The 21,465-nt window shown below is 32.9% G+C and overlaps 1 protein-coding gene across 1 annotated transcript in view; it reads left to right on the forward strand.

Moving 5' to 3' along the window:
- The window catches only part of LOC114334968 (protein pelota), a 70,056-nt gene that overhangs the window by 39,066 nt on the left and 9,525 nt on the right, over positions 1 to 21,465 (forward strand). Inside the window, exon 6 of the mRNA XM_028285104.2 lies at positions 13,725 to 13,831. Within this exon, the coding sequence (XP_028140905.1) occupies positions 13,725 to 13,831 (107 nt within the window). The remainder of the gene's footprint in view (positions 1 to 13,724; positions 13,832 to 21,465) is intronic.

Genomic DNA, 21,465 nt, shown 5'->3' on the forward strand with positions numbered 1-21,465 from the left:
ATTTTCAAGGCTTAATAACTCGATTAAAAATTATTATTATAAAATTCAAAAGTGGCCAAATCAAGTTTCAAACCCTTTCTTCAAGGTCCTGAAGAGATTTTTGTCATTATTTTATTACAAAGCTGCCATTTTTAATTATTAACAATTAGCACTATAGTCCAACTGTATCGTCGCCTCCGTTAGCGAAACTATTTCGATTCGATTTTTTTGCACAAATTTACTCAAAAAGAGGTCCTTATAACACATCCACAGGGTGCCGGGCGGTGCCGTGGTCAAAAAATTGTTATACAATTTTTTTAAACAAATTCACAAAAATAATTTTTTCATTGCGAACGATTTTTTTTTTAGATAATTTGGGTTATTCTGAGCAAAAAAAGTAGCTTGTAATTTTTCTCTAAAATTGATTGTTGTTGAGTTATATGGCCATTTTCGCATTTTTCAAATTTTAAATTGCGTCTAACTCGACAACAATCAATTTAAAAAAAAAATCGCAAGATGCCGTTTTTACTCAGAATGTCCCAAATTATCTAAAAAAAATTTGTTCGAAGTGAAAAAATATTTTTTGTGAATTTGTTTAAAAAATTGTTTGAACAATTTTTCGACCACGGCACCGCCCGGCACCCTGTGGATATGTTATAAGGACCTCTTCTTGAGTAAGTTGCTGCAAAAAAATCGAATCGGAATAAATTCACTAACAGGGGCGACGATACCTCCTGGACTATAGCGCTAATTGTTAATATTTAAAAATAACGGCTTTGTCATAAAATAATTACAAAAATCTCTTTAGTACCTTGAAGAAGGGGTTTGAAACTTGATTTGTTCACTTTTTCAATTTCATAATAATAATTTTTAATCGAGTTATTAAGCCTTGAAAATGGCCATTTTTGCAATTTTCAAAGTTTTAATCGCATATTACTCGACAACAGTCAATTTTATAAAAAAATAACAAGAGAACTTTTTTGCTCAGAATGACCCAAATTATCTCAAAAAATATTGTTCAAAATGAAAAAATTATTTTTGTGAATTTGTTTAAAAAAAAATTGTTTAAACAATTTTTTGACCACGGCACCGCCCGGCACCCTGTGGATATGTTATAAGGACCTCTTTTTTAGTAAGTTTGTGAAAAAAAATCGAATCGGAATAATTTCGCTAGCGGGGACGACGGTACTGCCCGGTCTAAATACAGTCGACAGGAAAAATACTTAAGCGTCTAAATGCCGTTTTAGCAGATCTAAACTAAATTTTCAAAGATAATGCATACAGCGCTGATCATCGACAAAAATAAAATTCGGAGAAGAGTTAGGGAAAACAGACGGCAACTCCAGCATGAAAATAAAAATTTAAACAAGTCAATTGAAGGGCTATATTTTGATGAAAGAAAAGATCAAACCATGGTCTTCGGAAACCAGACGAATTATGAAAACTGAAGACCATATAGCTTTAATTGAAGGACCCGGTAGTTTATATTATGGGTACTTAGCTCTTAGTCAGTGTCGCATAGATATTATCGAAGGAATATTAGACTACTTACAAAGCCATAATATAGATCTAAGCAAATTAAGTGTTATGGGATGTGATGGTACAAATGTCAATACGGGCTGGAAGGTGGAATCATTCGAATTATTGAAATGCGGGTGAATAAACCATTACAGTGGATTGTATGCCCGTTGTACGCTAATGAACTTCCCTTGCGATATTTGCTGCAAAAACTAGATGACCACACAAAAGGTCGCTATTCATATTCTGAGCTGATTGGATCCCTTCTTCACAATTGCGAAAAAATGCCTGTCATTAAATTTAAACCCATAAAAGCTTCCTGCCTCTTGTAAATAAAAATGATCTAAGTTCAGATCAGCAGTATTTGTTCCAAATTTCTAAAGCAACAATTGGAGATGGAATGTGTTCTCGAAGTTTGGCAGAGAGAAGTCCAGGGAAGATTCTTAGAGTTTATGTAGCTACAACTGATCCTTGTGAAAGCATAAATATTTTATAGGGGAGTGCAATTAGAACGAGAAGATACAATGTTTCGGAAAAAATCAAACAAGGTTATATTTTTCTAAAACTTTTTTTGTTAGTTTATAAATATGTTAAAGTAAAAAGTTCTACTCACAAATTTCGCCGCTAATTGTTTATTAATTGTTTAAACAATAACAATTGTTTTGTATGAATAATGTTAAGAATATGAGTGAATTCAACATTTTATTTTGATAAAAAATGTTTTTATTTTAGTTTTGATTATGCTGAACCCGAATCTGACATTACAATTAGGCATTCCAAATCACGTGATATAATATGGCTGCTGGATGGCGAAACTGTCATCCATAGGCGTATCCAATGTTTAAACCACTTCATATTTAATTTGCTATCACAATTTCACAAATTTCGCTACACAATTAACAAAAAAACAAAACCAAACAGGATATTCTTTACAAATTTGTCAATATTCAATGTAAACATTAGATACGAAATGACCACCCCCCTTAACTATGTCTATGGCCATGTCAGTTTAGCCATCCACCGGCCACCACTGACAGTTCATTGGAATCCCTAATTTGCAAATTCAAAATGGCGGATTCAAAATGGCGGATTTTTTCCTAAAATTCCTTAAAAAGCAGTTGTAAAATCCGAATTTTTTTTATAAAACGTGTTTGTTTACATATATGTGGATATTTTTGAGAGGTTGCTGAACCTGAATCAAATTTTGATAATTTAAATTATAAAATGGCAGATCCAAAATGGCGGATAACTTAAAAAATAGTTGTAAAATCATAATTTCTTTACAAAATGTATTTATTTCTACATATATTTATTTTTGAGAGCTTTGATAAACCTAACTTAAATGTTAACATTATAAACTATAAAATGGCGGATCCAAAATGCGGATTTTCTAAAAAGAACATAAAAAAGAACATTTTTCTAAAACATTTATTGTCTTTATTTTTAACAGGTTGTTGAATCTGAATTAAAGATTAAAAATTTAAATTTCAAAATGGCGGATCCAAAATGGCGGATATTTAAATGAAAAACAAGTAGAATCCAATCAAACAAATATGGAATTTCATTCTTAAAAAAAAAGATAAATAATTTTCACAAAAATATTAAAACTTAAAATGTATTAGAAAGAAAGAACCAATTATTCAAAATCTATCTCTTCAATATTCAAAAAATTGTTGCAATGGAATCATAAATAAAAAGTTATTCTTAGTAAAAAGCTCTGCATATTCTAAAACTTTAAATGCAATTATAAAATATCAATTTTTATCAATTTTGTACAAGATATGTCAATAAATAAAAATTTCAGTTAGGAGTAAAATACATATATTTTTCATAATACTGAAAATTGTTATTATGGAAAGTTGTTCAGAATTAAAAACGATGTGTCAATATGCAATTACCCTTTTATGCAATTTTTTTACATAATACCTCGTATAATATTGATAAAATATAATATTTTATATTTGCATATTAAGTGTTAGACCATGCACAGCTATTTATGACGAATAACTTTCTGCATAAAATTAATAATAAATCAGTTATCATAAATAATAAGTGAAAATTTAATGATGTTTGGTATAATTAATTTGAAACAATATTAAAAAAAACAAATTTTCGATTAGAAGGATATAATTACATATTGGAACATAGTTTTTAATTCCAAACAACTTTTCTTTATAAAAATTTTCGATATTGTGAAATATAAAGGTACTTTACTCTTGAGTGAAATTCATATTTTTTGACATACCTCGTACAAAATTAACAAAATTTGATATTTGATGGTTGCATCTTATGTTATATACGATGCAGAGTATTTTATAAAGAATAACTTTTTTTCGTAAAACTGATATTAAAAAAGTTATCAATAGGTTCCAAGTTACGCAGACATACTGTATAAGAGCTAAAAAAAAAGAATGTGTGTGTACTTTGTACGCACGTAAGAAGTTATACTTCTATTATATGATTATATGATTATAAAGGAAATTAATATAATTTTTATTTATATTTTATTTAAATATTAAATTAATTTATACTTACTACTTCTCAAACATTTTTATTAAAACAGTGCCAAAAAAACACATTAAAAATGCCACAAATGATTTCTGAACATTAATTGTCGGAAAAATTTTTAACTAAATACGTATTTTCTGAAAATAAAATTATATAATAAATATACTTACAATCATAAAATGTATAAAAAAAATAAAAAAAATAAAAGTTTCTATTGGGATTCGAACCAACCTACCACGCGGCTGGTATTTGCGTTGTATTGGGATTCACCCGCATTAAAACTTCGCCACAGAGACAGCTTGTCATTATGTGCGAAGATCGTCTAACTAAACAGATTAACCTTTTGACATTTTTAACTACTTATGTAAATAAAATTATTTTTTGATTTTGAATTGAAATGATTTAGAATTGAAAAAATACAACAAAACATAGAGTAAGAAGACAATATATGTATTAGGTGAATATTGATAGAAATTTTGAAATTTTGATGGTAATCAAATTATGTAAATAAAAGTGTTACATACTACTTATGTATTTTGGTAGGTTCAAGGTAGGTATCGGAGCCCGTATAACGACTAATAAATTTCGTAATCACTTGCGTCGTGCAAAGTGGCTATGTTCAAATATCATAACAAAATTTGATCAACTATTTATAAAACACTTACCAGTGAAAGATTCTTTAGCTTTGAATAAGCGAGATCTGCGGCAGTCATACTAGGCACAGTTTGATGAGCTTTCACATTGGCATGCAACAATCATCTCTTCTATGTAAATAAGTCCAAAAATATAATATGAAAACTATTTAAAAAGGCAGTATAACCATTAACTAACTTTTTGTTTGTTGTTTCTCTTCCTACAAATTTTAAAACGCAACAAGCATACATTATAACCAAACCATGCACAGTCCCACAGCTGTGCCACAGCTGCCATATTGGATAATTCTTGTCATGTCATTTGAACATCCAATCAGAACAAAGTTATAATGCGCATGCGCCCGGTCGCTAGGTTTTCCCATATAAAATTTCACCGTCATTACGCCCGTAAAGAAGTATAACTTCAAAAAATTTTTTTGTTGAACATTTATTATTTTTGAAGCTTATTATTAAATTAATTTTAGGGAAGTTTTACAGAAAAAAGTTTTGATCACTCTGTATATACATTTTTTCAGCTGGTAATTTTCGGTTTGTGTATTACATTTTTGTTATCTTTCTTAGTTTTCTCAAAAAGAAATTGTTTATTTCATTTTTAATCTAAAATAATTCAGTGTTTTTTAAAGATTACATCCTAGGCTTTAAAAAAATATTAAAAAAATTGTATTAGATTTATTCAAACTTGAGTAATACCGTCTTAAAGTGGTGGGAATTCTGTAGAACTACGAAGTTTTCAAAAATTACATTTTTTGAGACAGCGTATTATTTGAATTAAATTTTTGAGATTTTTTTTTTTTTAATAAAACATCGTTTAGTAAGATGATTGAGAGGTAAGTTGTGCAAAGTTTAGAGCTTTGTAAGTAAAATTGTATTAGTTACACATTTTTAAATCATTTTTAAACAAAATTCATGTAAGTCTCACTTTCCGCCCACACCGTACTTATGTCCATACGTTTTATTTCTTTTTATTACAACCATAAGATAGCTTATTTTATCTTCTTTCATGTCCAATTTGTAAAATTTCTTTTGATCCATTAGTTAAAGAATTACATTTAAAAAACTCAACCGTGCACTTCTTCCAACGCTAGTTTACATTGCGCCAATGTGTGTGAGAAGGGTGACATTAGCGTTATAAATAAAAAATTACAGAAGCTAGAGATTTAATTTTAGAAAAATCTTTATGTAAGGTTTTTTTTGTAAAATTTTCTGAATTTTTCAATGGTCAAGTCAGTTTTTTTCTAAAAATTATATTTTCGGAGTTATTTAAAAAGACATCTAAGTTCGCTGTTCATTTGTTTAATAAAAAATGAAGCACCCACTTCTCGAGTAGAACTTTTTGATATGTTGTTTATTTAACATTTCTTAATGAAATTACAAAAAGTTTTATCTTGTTTGATTTTTTCCGAAGTGAAAATCTAAATGCACTCCCCTATTAGCTAAGTTTGTAATACAAGTAGGTATATTCTCGTATGAAGTTTGAGATAAAAACACAGCCAAGATTGGAATATGGTGCATCCATGGAAACTAATGCAGTCCTCGAGGGATTTTCCGAATAATGTCTTATCAATTAGCAATAAAGTTATTCAAGGCAATGCTTGTAACATACAATACAGAACCAACTTGTTCAAAAAACTAGCTGAAGAAAACACAATGACGGACCGAGAAACAAAACAGGCACAGAACAGGGACATGAGCAGATTTAAAGATAATAACACAAACGGAAGGAAAAACAAATTGAAGTACAACTTAAACACAGAAAAGAACAGAACAATTTTGAAAATGGCATAATGGAATGTAAGAGGTATAAATGGGAAGGAAATAGAACTGGGGGAAGAAATTAGAAATAAGAACATTGAAATAGTAGCTATAACAGAGACAAAGAAAAAAGGAAGAGGATCAATAATATTAGAAAACGGAATGTTACTAATATACAGTGGAGTGGAAGAATCGAAGAGGGCTCAGGCAGGAGTAGCGTGCATGATTAAGAAGGACAGTATCAACAAAGCAAAAAATTGGATATATTACAACGAACGTATACTAAGAGTAGACATATATATGGATACAGAGGAAACCAATACAAACCTAATCATATGCTATGGACCAGATGAAGAAGCAACAAAAAACGAAAAGAATGAGTTCTGGGACGAATTACAAGAAGTGATAAATGATTGTACAGAGAAATTTGTACTCACAGGAGACATGAACAGTAGAGTGGGGAAAGAAGCAGAAAAATGGAACAATAAGACAATAATGGAAAGATAGAGGGAACATTTCCAGCTGATACTGAATGGAAATCAAGCGAATACAATGGAGAAGGAAAGCCACATCAAGAGAGTACCCATGAGAAACACGGAAAATCCAGAAACTATAGAAAAAGAAGAACTAGAAGAAGCAATAAGAAAGATAAAGATTGAAAAAGCACCAGGAAGCGATGAAGTAGCACCAGAAATGATGAAATATATAGGAGTAAAAGCAAAAGAAAAATTGTTATACATATATAACCTAATATGGAAGAGAAAAGTAATACCCAGAAAATGGACAAATGCAGTAATTATACCTATATACAAGAAAGGAAACACAAGAGACTGTAAGAACTATAGAGGTATATCACTACTATGTGTAGCAGCAAAAGTATACGAAACCATAATAGAAAGGAAAATCAGAAAAGAAATAGAACATAAATAATTAGAGGACGTACAAAGTGGATTCAAGAAAAGGACACAACACACAAGACCATATATTCACCATGCAACAAGTAATAGAAAAAGCATTAAAGAAAAATAGAGAAATATATTTGAGCTTTATAGACATGGAAAAAGCATTCGACTCAGTCCAAAGACAAGATATATGGGAAAGCCTAAAGAAGAAGGAAGTAAGTGAAGAACTGATAGAAGCAACAAAGAGTATATACATGAAAACAACAAATACAGTAAGAATGTTAAATATACAGTCAGAACAATTTGAAACAACTCAAGGAGTTAGACAAGGGGGAAGTCTCAGCACAGTGCTATTCATAAATGTAATAGATGAGATAGTGAAAGAATGTAAGAAAACTTTCAAGAAATACTGCATCGGTTGGAACAGAATACAAATGAAACGCTGAGATGTGTATATTTGCAGACGACATAGTATTAATTGCGGAAACAGCAGAAAAACTGAAATAAAACTTAGAGAAATGGAACCTAGAAGCAAGCAAATACAACTTAAACGTAAACAAAGAGAAGACTCAGATAATGAAAATATCAAGGAAACAAGGGACGGAAGATCAAATAGAAGTAATGATAGACCAACAAAAAATAATACCTACAAATTCATACAAATACTTAGGAACAGTAATCAACAACAAAGGAGACATCGAGGACGATCTTAACAACAGAATGGAAAACACAGGAAAACTATTCCAAGCACTAAATAGAGGATTCCTTAATAACAAAGAAATATCAACAAAGACCAAGATGACAATATACAAAACAATATATAGACCTACGGTGACATATGGAGCAGAAAATTGGATATTAAACAAAAGACATCAGAGCAGAATTCAGGCAGCAGAGATGAAATACCTCAGAAGAACGATCGGAGTAAAAAGAACTGCTAGAATCAGAAATGAAGAAATAAGAGAAAGACTCAAAATCAAACCGATATTCGACTCAATCAAGGAGAAAAAATTGGCATGGTTCGGACATCTAACCCGGATGGACAATAATAGACAAGTAAAAAGAGTGTGGGACGCCAAACCAATAGGGAAGAATAGAAGATGAAGACCCATTAAAGAATGGAACAGTGAGATTTCGCAGATACTGCAGAGTAAGGGTAAGACTTGGCAGGAAGCAACACAGATGGCATTTAATAGGAAGGAATGGAGAAAGTTCGTTAAGAGCTAGGACAATTCAGAAGATTGTAAAATATTGTAATTTAATGAATTGTATTATAAATGGCCCAACACCGAAAGGTACAAATGGGTCTACTGATTAAGTAAAGTAGTTAGCATGACGACGATCTTGGTTTCCATGACGATGATTCAAAACGACTGTTATTGTCTACCGATTTGACTTTCGAATATTATGTCAAAATAATTTTATTATATCGAATTGTCGCCTTAATTTCATTAAAACAGGAATACAATAAGATACATTTGAAATAAAATAGTAAATAATATCTAAATATTAGTTTATTGCATGTATTATAATTATTTTAAGGCCATATTAAAATATCTAAACGCGTGCGGAAAAGTAAGACGCGTGCGGAAAAGTAAAACGCGTGCGGAAAAGTAAAACTTTCTAAACTAAAACGCGTGCGCGAAAGTAGACATTTTTGCACGCTCGTAGAAAAAGTAATTTACGGCCCCCCGGCCCTTAAAAAAATTTTATTTTGTTAAAAAAATGTTTGGGGCTATTAAAAAAGCTTTTGTTGTCATATTCTATTGTTAAGCGAAAGAAAGATAATACAGTCGACAGGAAAAATACTTAAGCGTCTAAATGCCGTTTTAGCAGATCTAAACTAAATTTTCAAAGATAATGCATACAACGCTGATCATCGACAAAAATAAAATTCGGAGAGGAGTTAGGGAAAACAGACGGCAACTCCAGCATGAAAATAAAAATTTAAACAAGTCAATTGAAGGGCTATATTTTGATGAAAGAAAAGATCAAACCATGGTCTTCGGAAACGAGACGAATTATGAAAACTGAAGACCATATAGCTTTAATTGAAGGACCCGGTAGTTTATATTATGGGTACTTAGCTCTTAGTCAGTGTCGCATAGATATTATCGAAGGAATATTAGACTACTTACAAAGCCATATCTAAGCAAATTAAGTGCCATAGATCTAAGCAAATTAGGTGTTATGGGATGTGATGGTACAAATGTCAATACGGGCTCTGGAAGGTGGAATCATTCGAATTATTGAAATGCGGGTGAATAAACCATTACAGTGGATTGTATGCCCGTTGTACGCTAATGAACTTCCCTTGCGATATTTGCTGCAAAAACTAGATGACCACACAAAAGGTCGCTATTCATATTCTGAGCTGATTGGATCCCTTCTTCACAATTGCGAAAAAATGCCTGTCATTAGGGAAAAGGAAAAGTAGGGAAGGGCCGTAAAATCCACACCCTGGACCAAAATGGATGGTTGGCATATGGATGGGCGAGTGTTTCCCTAAACTTTAAGATGGGATTTGGCCCAATTTTCAATTCAGTCAGGTTTAGAAAATCGATAATTTCGTGTATGTGTCGCATGTAGGGGGGTTGTGCGCCACTGGCGAGAACTGCCGTTCTCTGAGATACCAAAATAATGTGGTGATTTAGAGCAAGGCTGCAGTGCATACCATACATTTAGTTTTCGATTAGAAATAGGCTATTGAAGGAAACGCTAAAATCGGCAATATTGCTGATAAGAAAGAGTTGCATTGCCAGTGTAGAATCGACGAATAACTGATTAATCCGTGTGACTCGGGTGTGGGAAGCAGTGTTGCCATGTATTGGGTGTACCCCTATATCTAATTTAAAAGTAAATACACTGTATAATGAAATAATAATAATAGTGTCTGTCTTTATCACAAGAAAACTCCACATACTATAACCGATTCGTCGGGAAAAATGATAATAGACGAACACGAAATTCGAACAACCTGGTATAATTATATAAACGAACTGTATAATGATGATAGACCCGAAGAACTGGAGACTTTAGAGGAAGGTGAAGGACCAGAAATACTAAAATCGGAAACACTACATGGTATAAAATTGGAATACTGTTCAAAACAATGGAATACTGATCAAACTTTTCAATGATGTTTATTCGAGTGGTGATATCCCTGAAGATTGGTTAAAGTCCGAATTCATAACCCTACCAAAAAACAACGTCCGAAAAACTGTAGCGATTATAGAATGATAAGCCTTATGAGCCACACTTGAAAATATTTCTACGTATCATCCACAGTAGAATCAGAGATAAATGTGAAGAAGACCAGGATGAAACACAATTTGGCTTCAGAAATGGACTGGGAACCCGGGACGCACTCTTTGCACTAAATGAGTGCAAACATCATCATCCAGCCCTTTGCGTCCACTGCGGGACATAGGCTTCCCTCATTTTTGTCCATTGTGCTCTATTTTGAGCCCTTTGCATCCAATTTCTCGATATTTTCTTGAGATCGTCAGTCCAACGAGTAGGTGGTCTCCCTCTACTTATTTTGCCTAATCTCGGCCTCCACTCAAGTAATCTCTTTGTCCACCTCCCATCACTGATTCGGGAGAAGTGTCCGGCCCAGTTCCATGTCAGGGTGGCAATTCGGGAAATTACATCAGTAACTCCTGTTCTTCGTCTTAAGTCTTCATTTCTAACTCGGTCACGAAGCGATATACTCAGCATTGACCTTTCCATTTTCCTCTGAGCTATTTGCAGCATTTTAGAAGTTGTAGCTGTCAATGTCAAAGTTTCGGCACCATAAGTCATCACAGGCAACACACATTGGTCAAATGTTTTACGTTTTAAAGAAATTGGTACATATATCGCTTTTAAAGACGTCTTTGAGTTTTCCAGAGGTTGCCCATGCTAGGTTTATTCTTCTTCGTAGTTCGCATGTTACGTTGTCTCTTGTGATCTTTATTTCGTGTCCAAGGTATATGTATTTTTCCACTAGCTCTACTTCGTTGTCTCCAATATTGATATTTCCGTTAGGTACTAGGTTTGTCATGAATTTTGTTTTGGAGATGTTTATTTTAAGACCCAGCCACTGGCACACACTAACTGAAGTTCATGTAGCATTGTACATTGAAGTTCATGTAGCACTAAATGTATTATTGCAGAAATGCTGAGATCAAAGGAAAGACGACTTTGCTGTATTTATTGACTATGAAAAGGCATTTGATCGTGCATAGCATCACAAATTAATTAAAATATTAAAGGATAAAGGAGTTGATGATCAAGACGTACGAATCATAGAAAAATTATACTGGCGTCAAACAGCGACAGCTTGCATAAATGGAAAATCAACAGAAACGTGTAAAATTCAAAGAGGTGTCAGATAGGGTTGTATAGATACTGTCCATACTGTTATGCAATTTATACTGAAATAGAATATTTAAAGAAGCGCTGCATAATTTGGAATGGGGCGTGAAAGTTAATGGAATCCTGATAAATACAATCGGATATGCAGATGATACAGTTATTTTAAGTGATGACATGAATGGAGTGCAATGTCTTTTAAATGTTATTGACACAGTGGGAAGAGAGTTTGGCCTAAACATAAACTGTTCAAAAACAAAATACATGGTGTTTAGCCGTTTAGCACATCAAGATTCAGGGTTATATGTTGATAGTCATATAATTCAAAGAGTACCCAGTTTTAAATATCTTGGTTGCCATATTACTGAAGAACTAGATCCAGATAAAGAGATAAAATGCAGAATCGAGATCAAATATCTCGATTGCATACTGCACAACATTTTTAAAAATGAGGTCATTCTTCTGTAATGATAACTTGCAGCTTGAACTTCGAAAAGCGTATGATTAAATGTTACATTTGGTCAGTCCTCTTATAAGGTGTCGAAGCATGGACATTAAAAATATCCACCATTAATCGTTTGGAGGCTATGCTGACAAATGTGGCAGTCCTTAAGAGAGCAAGTGCTAATCGCGAGCTGCTTGATAATATCAAATGTAGAAAGATGGCCTATTTTAAGACTTGGTAGAAAACAGGCCTCTTGGTTGAGGAATATCAGGGAGTGGGCAGGTATAAAGAAAGCAGAGCAACTATTCAGAATAGCTCCAGACAGAGACAGTTTCGCCATGTTAATCGCCAACGTCAACGGGACTTTACGCACGTTAAGAAAAAGAAGTGTCGTTTAGTTATCTTCAGAATTAATGTGTTAATTTTTTAATACTTTCAGTTCTGGGCCAATATTAGATATTTGTTTCAGATGTCCATTTATACATTTTACATTCATTGGAAAATAGTTGAAACGTAAACACGGTAGCCGTGTCAGTAGCACCTGATTGATAACAGTGTGAACACGGGAGCCGTGTCGACGGACTTAAAAGTGTTAAATAGATGTATATCTTCAAAGTATACTATAGTGTTTTGAAAGACATTTTGACAGAAAATTTGAAATAGATATTCGTTTGACTGGACTTGGGAAATTTTTATATGCAACATATAAATTTCTACCACTCATTATTAATAATTAAAGTAAACCTGTAATATAAAAAAATATTATTTTTCAAAATTTTCTATAGTTTGAATGGTGACTGTTAGATAATTTTACCTAATATACGTTGCAAAGTCCTTTAAGGGCACCCAAAGTCCGAAAATTGAATTTTTTAACTTTTTTGGGTTATGATTGAAAATTATTCTCTGAAATCTTCTCCTTCCAACGATATATATCACATAGTATAAAATATCCGTGGTTACAAAATTATTTGTTTTCTGAACGTCTGCACTCAAATTACCGTGTACCGGTAGCTTTATAATCTATTAGAGTGTTTTATGTTTTTGCGATTTTCCGAATACTAGGTTTTTAACTTTTCATGTCAAATATCTCTGGATCCTTAGATGATAGAAGGTCCAAATTTTTACAGCAGTTGTAGATAGACAATATCAAGTGCCGCGTAAAGTTTTATTGAAAAAATGTATAAAAACAAGTAAAATAATATTTGTATGAGTATTTTAAAAAATTTTAAAATAAATGTTTCTTTCACTTCCACTTTACAAAAATCGACGCGGCACTAAAAAATACATGTAGTTTCAAAATAAAAATAGGTCTTTAAGTGCTTTGGTTACAGAGACATGTGACATAACGTTAACATTGTCGTTAAATGGGACTTTGGATGCCCTTAATGAATTTGTAAATACATACATTATTTTAGTGTTCTATTTTAAGTAATTAAAATATTTTACCGCACGTTACAATAAAAACTTGTTCTACAAATTAGCAAATAATTTTTGAAAAACAAGAAAATTAATTTTAATAATAATTATATAGTTTTGAAACCCATAAATGCAAATATACATTAGAATAATTTTAAATTTTTGATCAAAACTAAAAAATCATTAATATTTTAGATGTCAAGATGTTAAACTGCGAAAGGAATATGTTAATTTGGTGGATTCTGTCAGAGAATCAGGTGGGGATGTCAAAATATTTTCCAGTCTTCATATTTCAGGAGAACGTAAGTATGACAAAAAATAATAGTGTGTTTCTAAATAAGTTTAGATTTATTTAGAAATTTGACAAATGATATATCTACAATGTCGAATCATAACATTGCGTATTATCAAAATATATTTACTATTAAAGAAGGAATACTAGTAGGCAAACAAATTATAAGTATGCTTAAAATCAGAGTATGGAAAGTTTTTTTAATTAAAAAAATAACTACAGTTTATCCCAAAACTTTCTTTCAGTGAGTCATAGTTTGTCGAATTCGCTACGACGCATTAAGCTCGGCATGACAGAAAAAAAAGTACGTCCGTGATTATTATACATTTTCTTCTAATGGCGCTACAACCCTTTATGAGTCTTGGCCTGCTTAACGATGTTCTTCCATTCTGCCCTGTCGGATACTTTTCTTCGCCACTGCCTGATGTTCATGGTTTTAAGATCCCTCTCTACGTCATCTATCCATCTGCAACAAATACATAGTTTTTGAAATTCTATGTATTATAATCTTTTAGATACTCTTCATTGTCCAGTTTGACATTGATATCATTCAATACAATTTTGACGTCATGTCTGGGTACTGCCGCGTACTGTTTTAGAAGTTCATAGAATGCTTTTTCAGTTGGTGCATGCACTGATAAAAGATAGATTTTCTGGACATCTTGGATATTAGTGCACCCTATGTAACGCACAGCTGAATCTTATGTTTGTGCGTCACAGTTTTGCCATGCCATTTCTTTCATAATTGCAATCAATGAAATGTACCTACAAGGATAATAGAATAAGAACGTTTACTTCTCCGTCATTACACTAGTTGGAATGACAAATGAGGTGTCAAATGAAAGCTTATAATCCAAGGATAGTACTAAAGGTGAGAAATTAGACCTAGATTGTCTGTCCCTCAAAAAATAAGCGTTATATTGGGGATTTCTAATGTCGACATTAAAAGTTGCACTATTTTTTTTCTATAAAACATTTTAATCTAAAACTTACCAGAAAACATCTTTGTACCCTCTACTTTCAAATAAACGTGATTAAGAAGCTAAATTTTAAGCTTCGTCGCACAACTTTTGCGATTAAACTTTGCATTGCACAAATCCGCACCTTTTTCGTTGAAAAATTCATAACCTTTATCATGATAAAAATAAAAACTTGAAGCAGGTACCTTTGTCTTCAGAAATGTTAGAGCTATATACTGTAAAAATTTCAGAAAAAAATATTAAAATGGAAGAGTTGTAGCGAGGTAAACGCAAAAAACGTGATTTCATTTTTTTTTTATTTTTAGGTTAAAATTGCGATTTTGACAATGTTCCCCCACATAAAATTCAAAATAAACCTCATTTTCGTTTTCAGCACCCTCGAAAATATAAAGTATGAATAGAATTAGCCATTCACCCCTCCGTGGTCAGTATCTAGAAAACTAAGCGCTTTTTTGAGGGTCCCGCTCGTGTATAATATCACAAAAAATTGTAACGTGATAGTATGAAAAAATAGAGGATACGGCAACAGTGTTACAAGTGATGGTCGGATCCAATGCCAAAATCTACACAGACATATTACGGTGCACTAATATGGGCCATTCCACGAACATACGCCTGTTTTGGATTACTTCGACAACGAATATTTTACTGTGCAACATAAGAAGTACGAAAGTAAATGGCGCTAATAATTATTCTAATAAACAACTATGTAATTTGCAATTTACTTTCGTTCTTCTTATTTTGCACAGTAAAATATTCGTTGTCGAAATCATCCAAAACAGGCGTATGTTCGTGGAATAGGGTATACCAAGATGTCCGATTTTCCTACGTTCCTTACATGGTGTTGTCGCCAGGAGGGGTACAACGGCCTCCTTTATTTAGATGGACTTACCCAACTGTTTTATGTATTTTAACCCGTAGAACACGAATTTTTTGGGTAACAGTTGGTCCGGGTGTCGATAAGATTGTTTTAAACATAAAACTTGAGTTTTATACAAAACATAAAATTACAAAAAAGCGATTTGTCGCAAAACAAAACTTTTTTTGTATTTTTTGGGTCATTCTAAGTAAAAAATGTTCTTAGAAGTTTTTTCGTAGAACGCATAGTTTTCGAGATAAACGCGTTTGAACTTTAAAAAAATCGAAAAATTGCAATTTTTGAACCCGAATAACTTTTGATTAAAAAATAAAACTGCAATTCTGCTTGCGGCATTTGAAATTTCAAGTAAAATTATACCGGTTTTGATTATTTGCATTGCTAAAAATTAATTTTTTTATGGTTAAACAAAGCTAAAAAAAATTAGTGTTTGAGCGTTTTGACGCGTGTCCGCTATGCACACTACGTAGAAATTACCTGTTTCCAGACGCTTGCACTTGTACCTACTCGTTCGATTTTAAATGAGAGATGCACTGAAAACATCACTTAATCACTGTTTTTGGTTAGCTTTGAATAACAATAAAAAATTTAATTTTTAGTAATGACAATAATCAAAACTGGTGTAATTTGACTTTCAAATGCTGCAAGCAGTATTTTGTTTTTTAATCAAAAGATATTCGGGTTTAAAAATTGCAATTTTTCGAAAGTTTAACCGCGTTGATCTCGAATACTAATCATCCTACGAAAAAACTTGTAAGAACATTTTTTTCTTAGAATGACCCGAAAAATACAAAGAAAATGTTTTGTTTTGCGAAAAATGGATTCTTTGTAACCTAGCAAGTTTTTTGTTTATAACAATTTTATCGACATCCGGAACAACTGTTAGCCAAAAAATTCGTATTCTACGGGTCAAAATATATAAAAAAAAACTTGGGTAAGTCCATCTACAGGACAGCACTAAGAGGAAAATGGGACATGTGCTTTAAAGAGCACATACCCATTTATTGGCTTGAATTCTATTGTGATCGACTTCAGTTTTCTTTATTACGAAACCACAACCATATTCATATTTCTATTACTCTTGTCCCGACCAGAAAACCAGAGAGTTTTCCATCTGCAGGCTGCCCAAGTCCGCCAAGTACTTTATTTCCTGAGTAGTTGCTACATCCATTTTATATTTCCGTAGCTGTTTTATGGCGTATGTCGCGATTTCTGATCTGTACCTCCTTAGTACGTTCTAAGTGTCTAATGGAATATCCTTATTTCGGTGCTTAGGTAAGTGTGTAAGTGCTCCGTGTTATTGTCCTTTTCCCAGGCAATAGTATAGGATTCGTAGCGTATTTTTTTCGTGTATAGGCAGGTATTTCATAGCCCAACCCCCAAACTGAAGGGCCAGCATTTTATGTCACGAGTTTGTTCCCTTAAGGCCGGCCATTGGTAATGTTACAAGTATAGGCGATCCCATCACCTTTATAAAGTACACCACTCATAATCTAGAGCATATATGTATACCGAAAAATGCTTAACCTACTAACAATATATCTCGCTAATTACAGCCATATTTTTGCTACCCTACCTGTTGTTTATTGTTTATAAAAAAATGTGAAAGTTTTGCTTTTTTCTCAATAAATATAAGAGCGTTTATATCTAAATTACTCAAGTATTTAAATGAATTTCATGATAAAAGTCCGTTTAGCACTAGCCTATATGTAACGGAAGGATGTAACGTTAAAAAAATGTGAATTAATAAAGTACTTTTTGCGTGGTGTACTTTTAAAATAAATTTCTGGAATTAATAGAAATTGGCATGTGAAACGTAAATCTTGTACATATAATACACAAAAAGTATAGGAATCTGTAAGAATCTAAGCTCTGTTAATGTAGCAATTATGTATAAGATGGCGCTACGAAAAAAATTAAATAAACATCAAAAATTCAGGAGCGTAATGGCCCGTTTGAAACTTTCCTTAGGAAATTTCGGTACTTGACAAATATGAGTTTATTAGGGGTCCGGACAAATAATCCCGGACAAAAAATCCCCACAAATTATCCCCGGACAAAAAATCCAAGGACAAAAAATCCCCACAAATAATCCTCACAAATAATCCCCACAAATAATCCCCGGACAAATAATCCCCACAAAAAATCCCGGACAGATAATCCCCACAATTTTTTTTTGACAAAATATCCCCGCAAAAAATCCCGGACAAAAAATCCCCAAGAAATATTTTTGCCGAATAAAGTTGTCAAATGAATGCTTATAATCCAAGGATGGTACTAAAGATGAGAAATTTAGACTGTCTGTCCGTCGGTACGTCCGACCGCGCATATAACTACTCCGTCATTATGCCAGGTAGAATGACACATGAGGGGTCGAATGAACGGTTATAATCCAACAATGGTACTACAGATGAGCAATTTGGTCCGTCGGTCTGCTTGACCACGAATATAACTCCTCCATCACTGTACCAGGTAGAATGACAAATAAGGTGTCGAATGAAAGCTTATAATCCAAGGATGGTACTAAAGATGAGAAATTAGACCAAGGCTGTCTGTCCATCGGTCCGTCCGACCGCGAATGTAACTACTCCGTCAATATGCCAGGTAGAATGACAAATGAGGTGTCGAATGAATGGTTATAATCCAACGATGGTACTAAAGATGAGAAATTTGATCCGTCGGTGTGCCTGACCGCGAATATAACTCCTCCGTCACTGTACCAGGTAGAATGACAAATGAGTTGTCAAATGAAAGCTTATAATCCAAGGATGGTACTAAAGATGAGAAATTAGACCAAGGCTGTCTGTCCATCGGTCCGTCCGACCGCGAATGTAACTACCCCGTCATTATGCCAGGCAGAATGACAGATGAGGTGACGAGTGTACAGTGAACGGTTATAATCCAACCATGGTACTAAAGATTCACGCACGCATTTCCTTTCCGAAAGTTCCACTTTCACGCACGACGTGCGGGAAAGTAAAATACCTTGTAATATTGCATTATAATATATTATAATACATGCAATAAACTAATATTGAAAGTTTGTTTTTGACAACCTTGTCAAATAATTGATTTGTGTATTTTCACTTCTAAATAAAAATTGATATAACTCTATTTTTTGTGGCTTTTTCCAAACGTACGGCCCTAGAATAAATATTATTCCTAACTCGTGCGGAAAGTGTGTTCCTCGCACTCGAATGCCTGCCCGAACTCCGCTATCGCGTCGTTCGGGTCAACGGCGTCTCGTGCGTGAAATTATCACTTTCCGCAGTAGTTAGGAAAATAACTATTTTATGATGTCGATATTTTCCAAGTTATGGGGGGAAATAGTGACAGTTAGAGGTTAGAGTTAGAGCATAACTATTGAATTGTCTCGTTAATTATGAGTTTTACGACAAAAATGTAGGTACCTATAATACAAAAATAGAACTTAGTAGATATAATTAACTTTTACATAATTTTGAATTTTGATCTCTTTCATTTTTTTTACGAATATTTAAAATTGTTTCAAATATGATTTCCTACAATTATTTCTTTTTGACAATTTTTTTCGTGCGGTTGATATTTTCCGAGTTAGCGGGAATATATTAAAAAGGGGTGGGGAGCATAATTATTGAATTGAATCTTGTTTCCGAGCTGCCCCAAATTTTATAATTCTAACCTTTAGGGGAGGTCAATAGTGGTGTAAATTTAAAATTGCGACTGAATTCCGCTGAAGGGTTAGCCGTCATATTGATTTTAAAGGAGAACCGTTGATGCTAAATACCTCCGCCATTTTCAACTTTTTTGCTCTACTGCTCATTATGTATAATAGTTCCCAGGTAGCAAGACTGTTTAACGCGCTCTATCTGAATCTGCGTTCCATTAGTGTGCAGATGGGTTATAGGTATAGATAGGGCTATTATAGCAATCGCCATTAAACCGGTTTTTGGTACGAAAATAGTGATTAGCAATTAAATTTAAGCATGAATTGTAATTTCGATTACCAAATATCGAATTCCAATTGTGAGTTCTTTCAAAAATCGTGCATGCAGCACTCTGCTTTGAATAACCCCGTTCAAAACATCCTATTTGTGATGATAATTGCTTGTCCTGAAAACGATAATCTTGATTGTAATACAAAAAAACCTATTCATTTTTGTAATTTCAAAAGTATTTGGTCATCATCATCATCAATGGCGTTATAACTCTTCGAGACTCTGCCACATTTTTTATTATTTAAAATCAATACAGCTGCCCACGATGTGAATTTGATACCGTTCACGTTATCAACACCAGTAATAAAAATTTAATGTGTTTTTCGATGATCGAAATGCCACATCAGCGACTTGTTAATTATTGTGTTTTGACTGGAATAAGAATGTGAATTTTAACCGAATTTTTAACGTGCATACAAATTGCACATACAATTTTTTTTGTTTATGCTTATTTTTTATTATAATAAATATGTTGATTTTCACCCATTCGTGAGCAAAAATTTGGTTGTTTTGACTTCTGAGTAATACCAAAAAGTCAAAAATCGTTATAACTGAAAAAACTCGACAGAGTTATGCTCGATAAACTCATAATACTCATAAAGCTAATAAAATATTTTTGATCTTTTCGTTTCACATGATTCACTGAGCGTTGGCTTATTTTTTAATATTTTTCCTTATTTTTTTTTAATTCATTGAATTATAGCGTTGATTGAGATATTAGAGGCCGTCCAATATATCAATCAACGATTATAGTGAATATGCTTATTTAATTTAAAAATAAAATAATTCTATCCTCTTCTTCTTGCTGTGACTGTCCGTGACGAATGTTGGCGATCACCATGGCATGGCATCTTTATTTTATCTGCAGCAATGCAGGAAAGCTTCACATATGTTGAGTTGAACCAGGTTCTGAGGTTCTTTAACCAGGATGTTCTTCTTCTTCCTGGACCTCGCTTTCCAAATATTTTTCCTTGCAGAATGGCTTGTAGGAGGGCATATCTGGATTCATTTCGCATAATGTGTCCAAAGTATTCCAACTTTTGAGATTTGATGGTGGTTAATACTTCTCGGTTTTTCCCCATTCTTCTGTAAGGACCTCCTCATTTGTGACCCGATCAGTCCGTGGGATTTTAAGAATTCTATTATAAGTTCAAAAAAAATTCAAAAAAATATGCTTGAAATATTTATTTCAAACTCTAAGCTCACCCCACCTTAAGGACAGCTATGACACGAATTTGATAGGCAAGCCATGCAAGTCGTTTTTGTCTATGTATGAAATTTAATAAAAAAATGTCTCATCCGGAAAGCAGATGGGTGCAGGTCGACCTATATTCGGATCTTAGACTATAACGTATATATAGTTTCGTAGAGTTTTGCTATCAGCCGTTGATGATTTGCTGATGAACGCTACTCGTGTTATTTCTTTCCGTTCATGTTCACAAGAGCATGTGTTAACAAGTAATTGGACTTCGTAAGTCCTAGGTTTTCATCCAAAGTAATCGAAAGTAGAACTGGAAGTCGATATTTTACTAAACTCTACTAAAATTTTACTAAATTTTAACTCTTCGTGTAACTTTGCGTCGATTCATATACGATTTTACTAATTTTGGATCATATTCATTTACATTCATATCATACTTTGAGTCACTTTAAAACAGATACTTGCGGTTGCAACTCTAAAACTGAAGTCCGATGTTAAATTACTCATCTTTAATACCATCCTTGTGTTATAATCTTTTATTCGAAACCTCATTATTTGTCATTATATCTGTATTAATACGGAGGAGTTGTATGTAGGAGGACAGACGGA

The sequence above is a fragment of the Diabrotica virgifera genome, chromosome 6 (genome assembly GCF_917563875.1).
Source record: "Diabrotica virgifera virgifera chromosome 6, PGI_DIABVI_V3a".
Lineage (NCBI taxonomy): Eukaryota > Metazoa > Arthropoda > Insecta > Coleoptera > Chrysomelidae > Diabrotica > Diabrotica virgifera.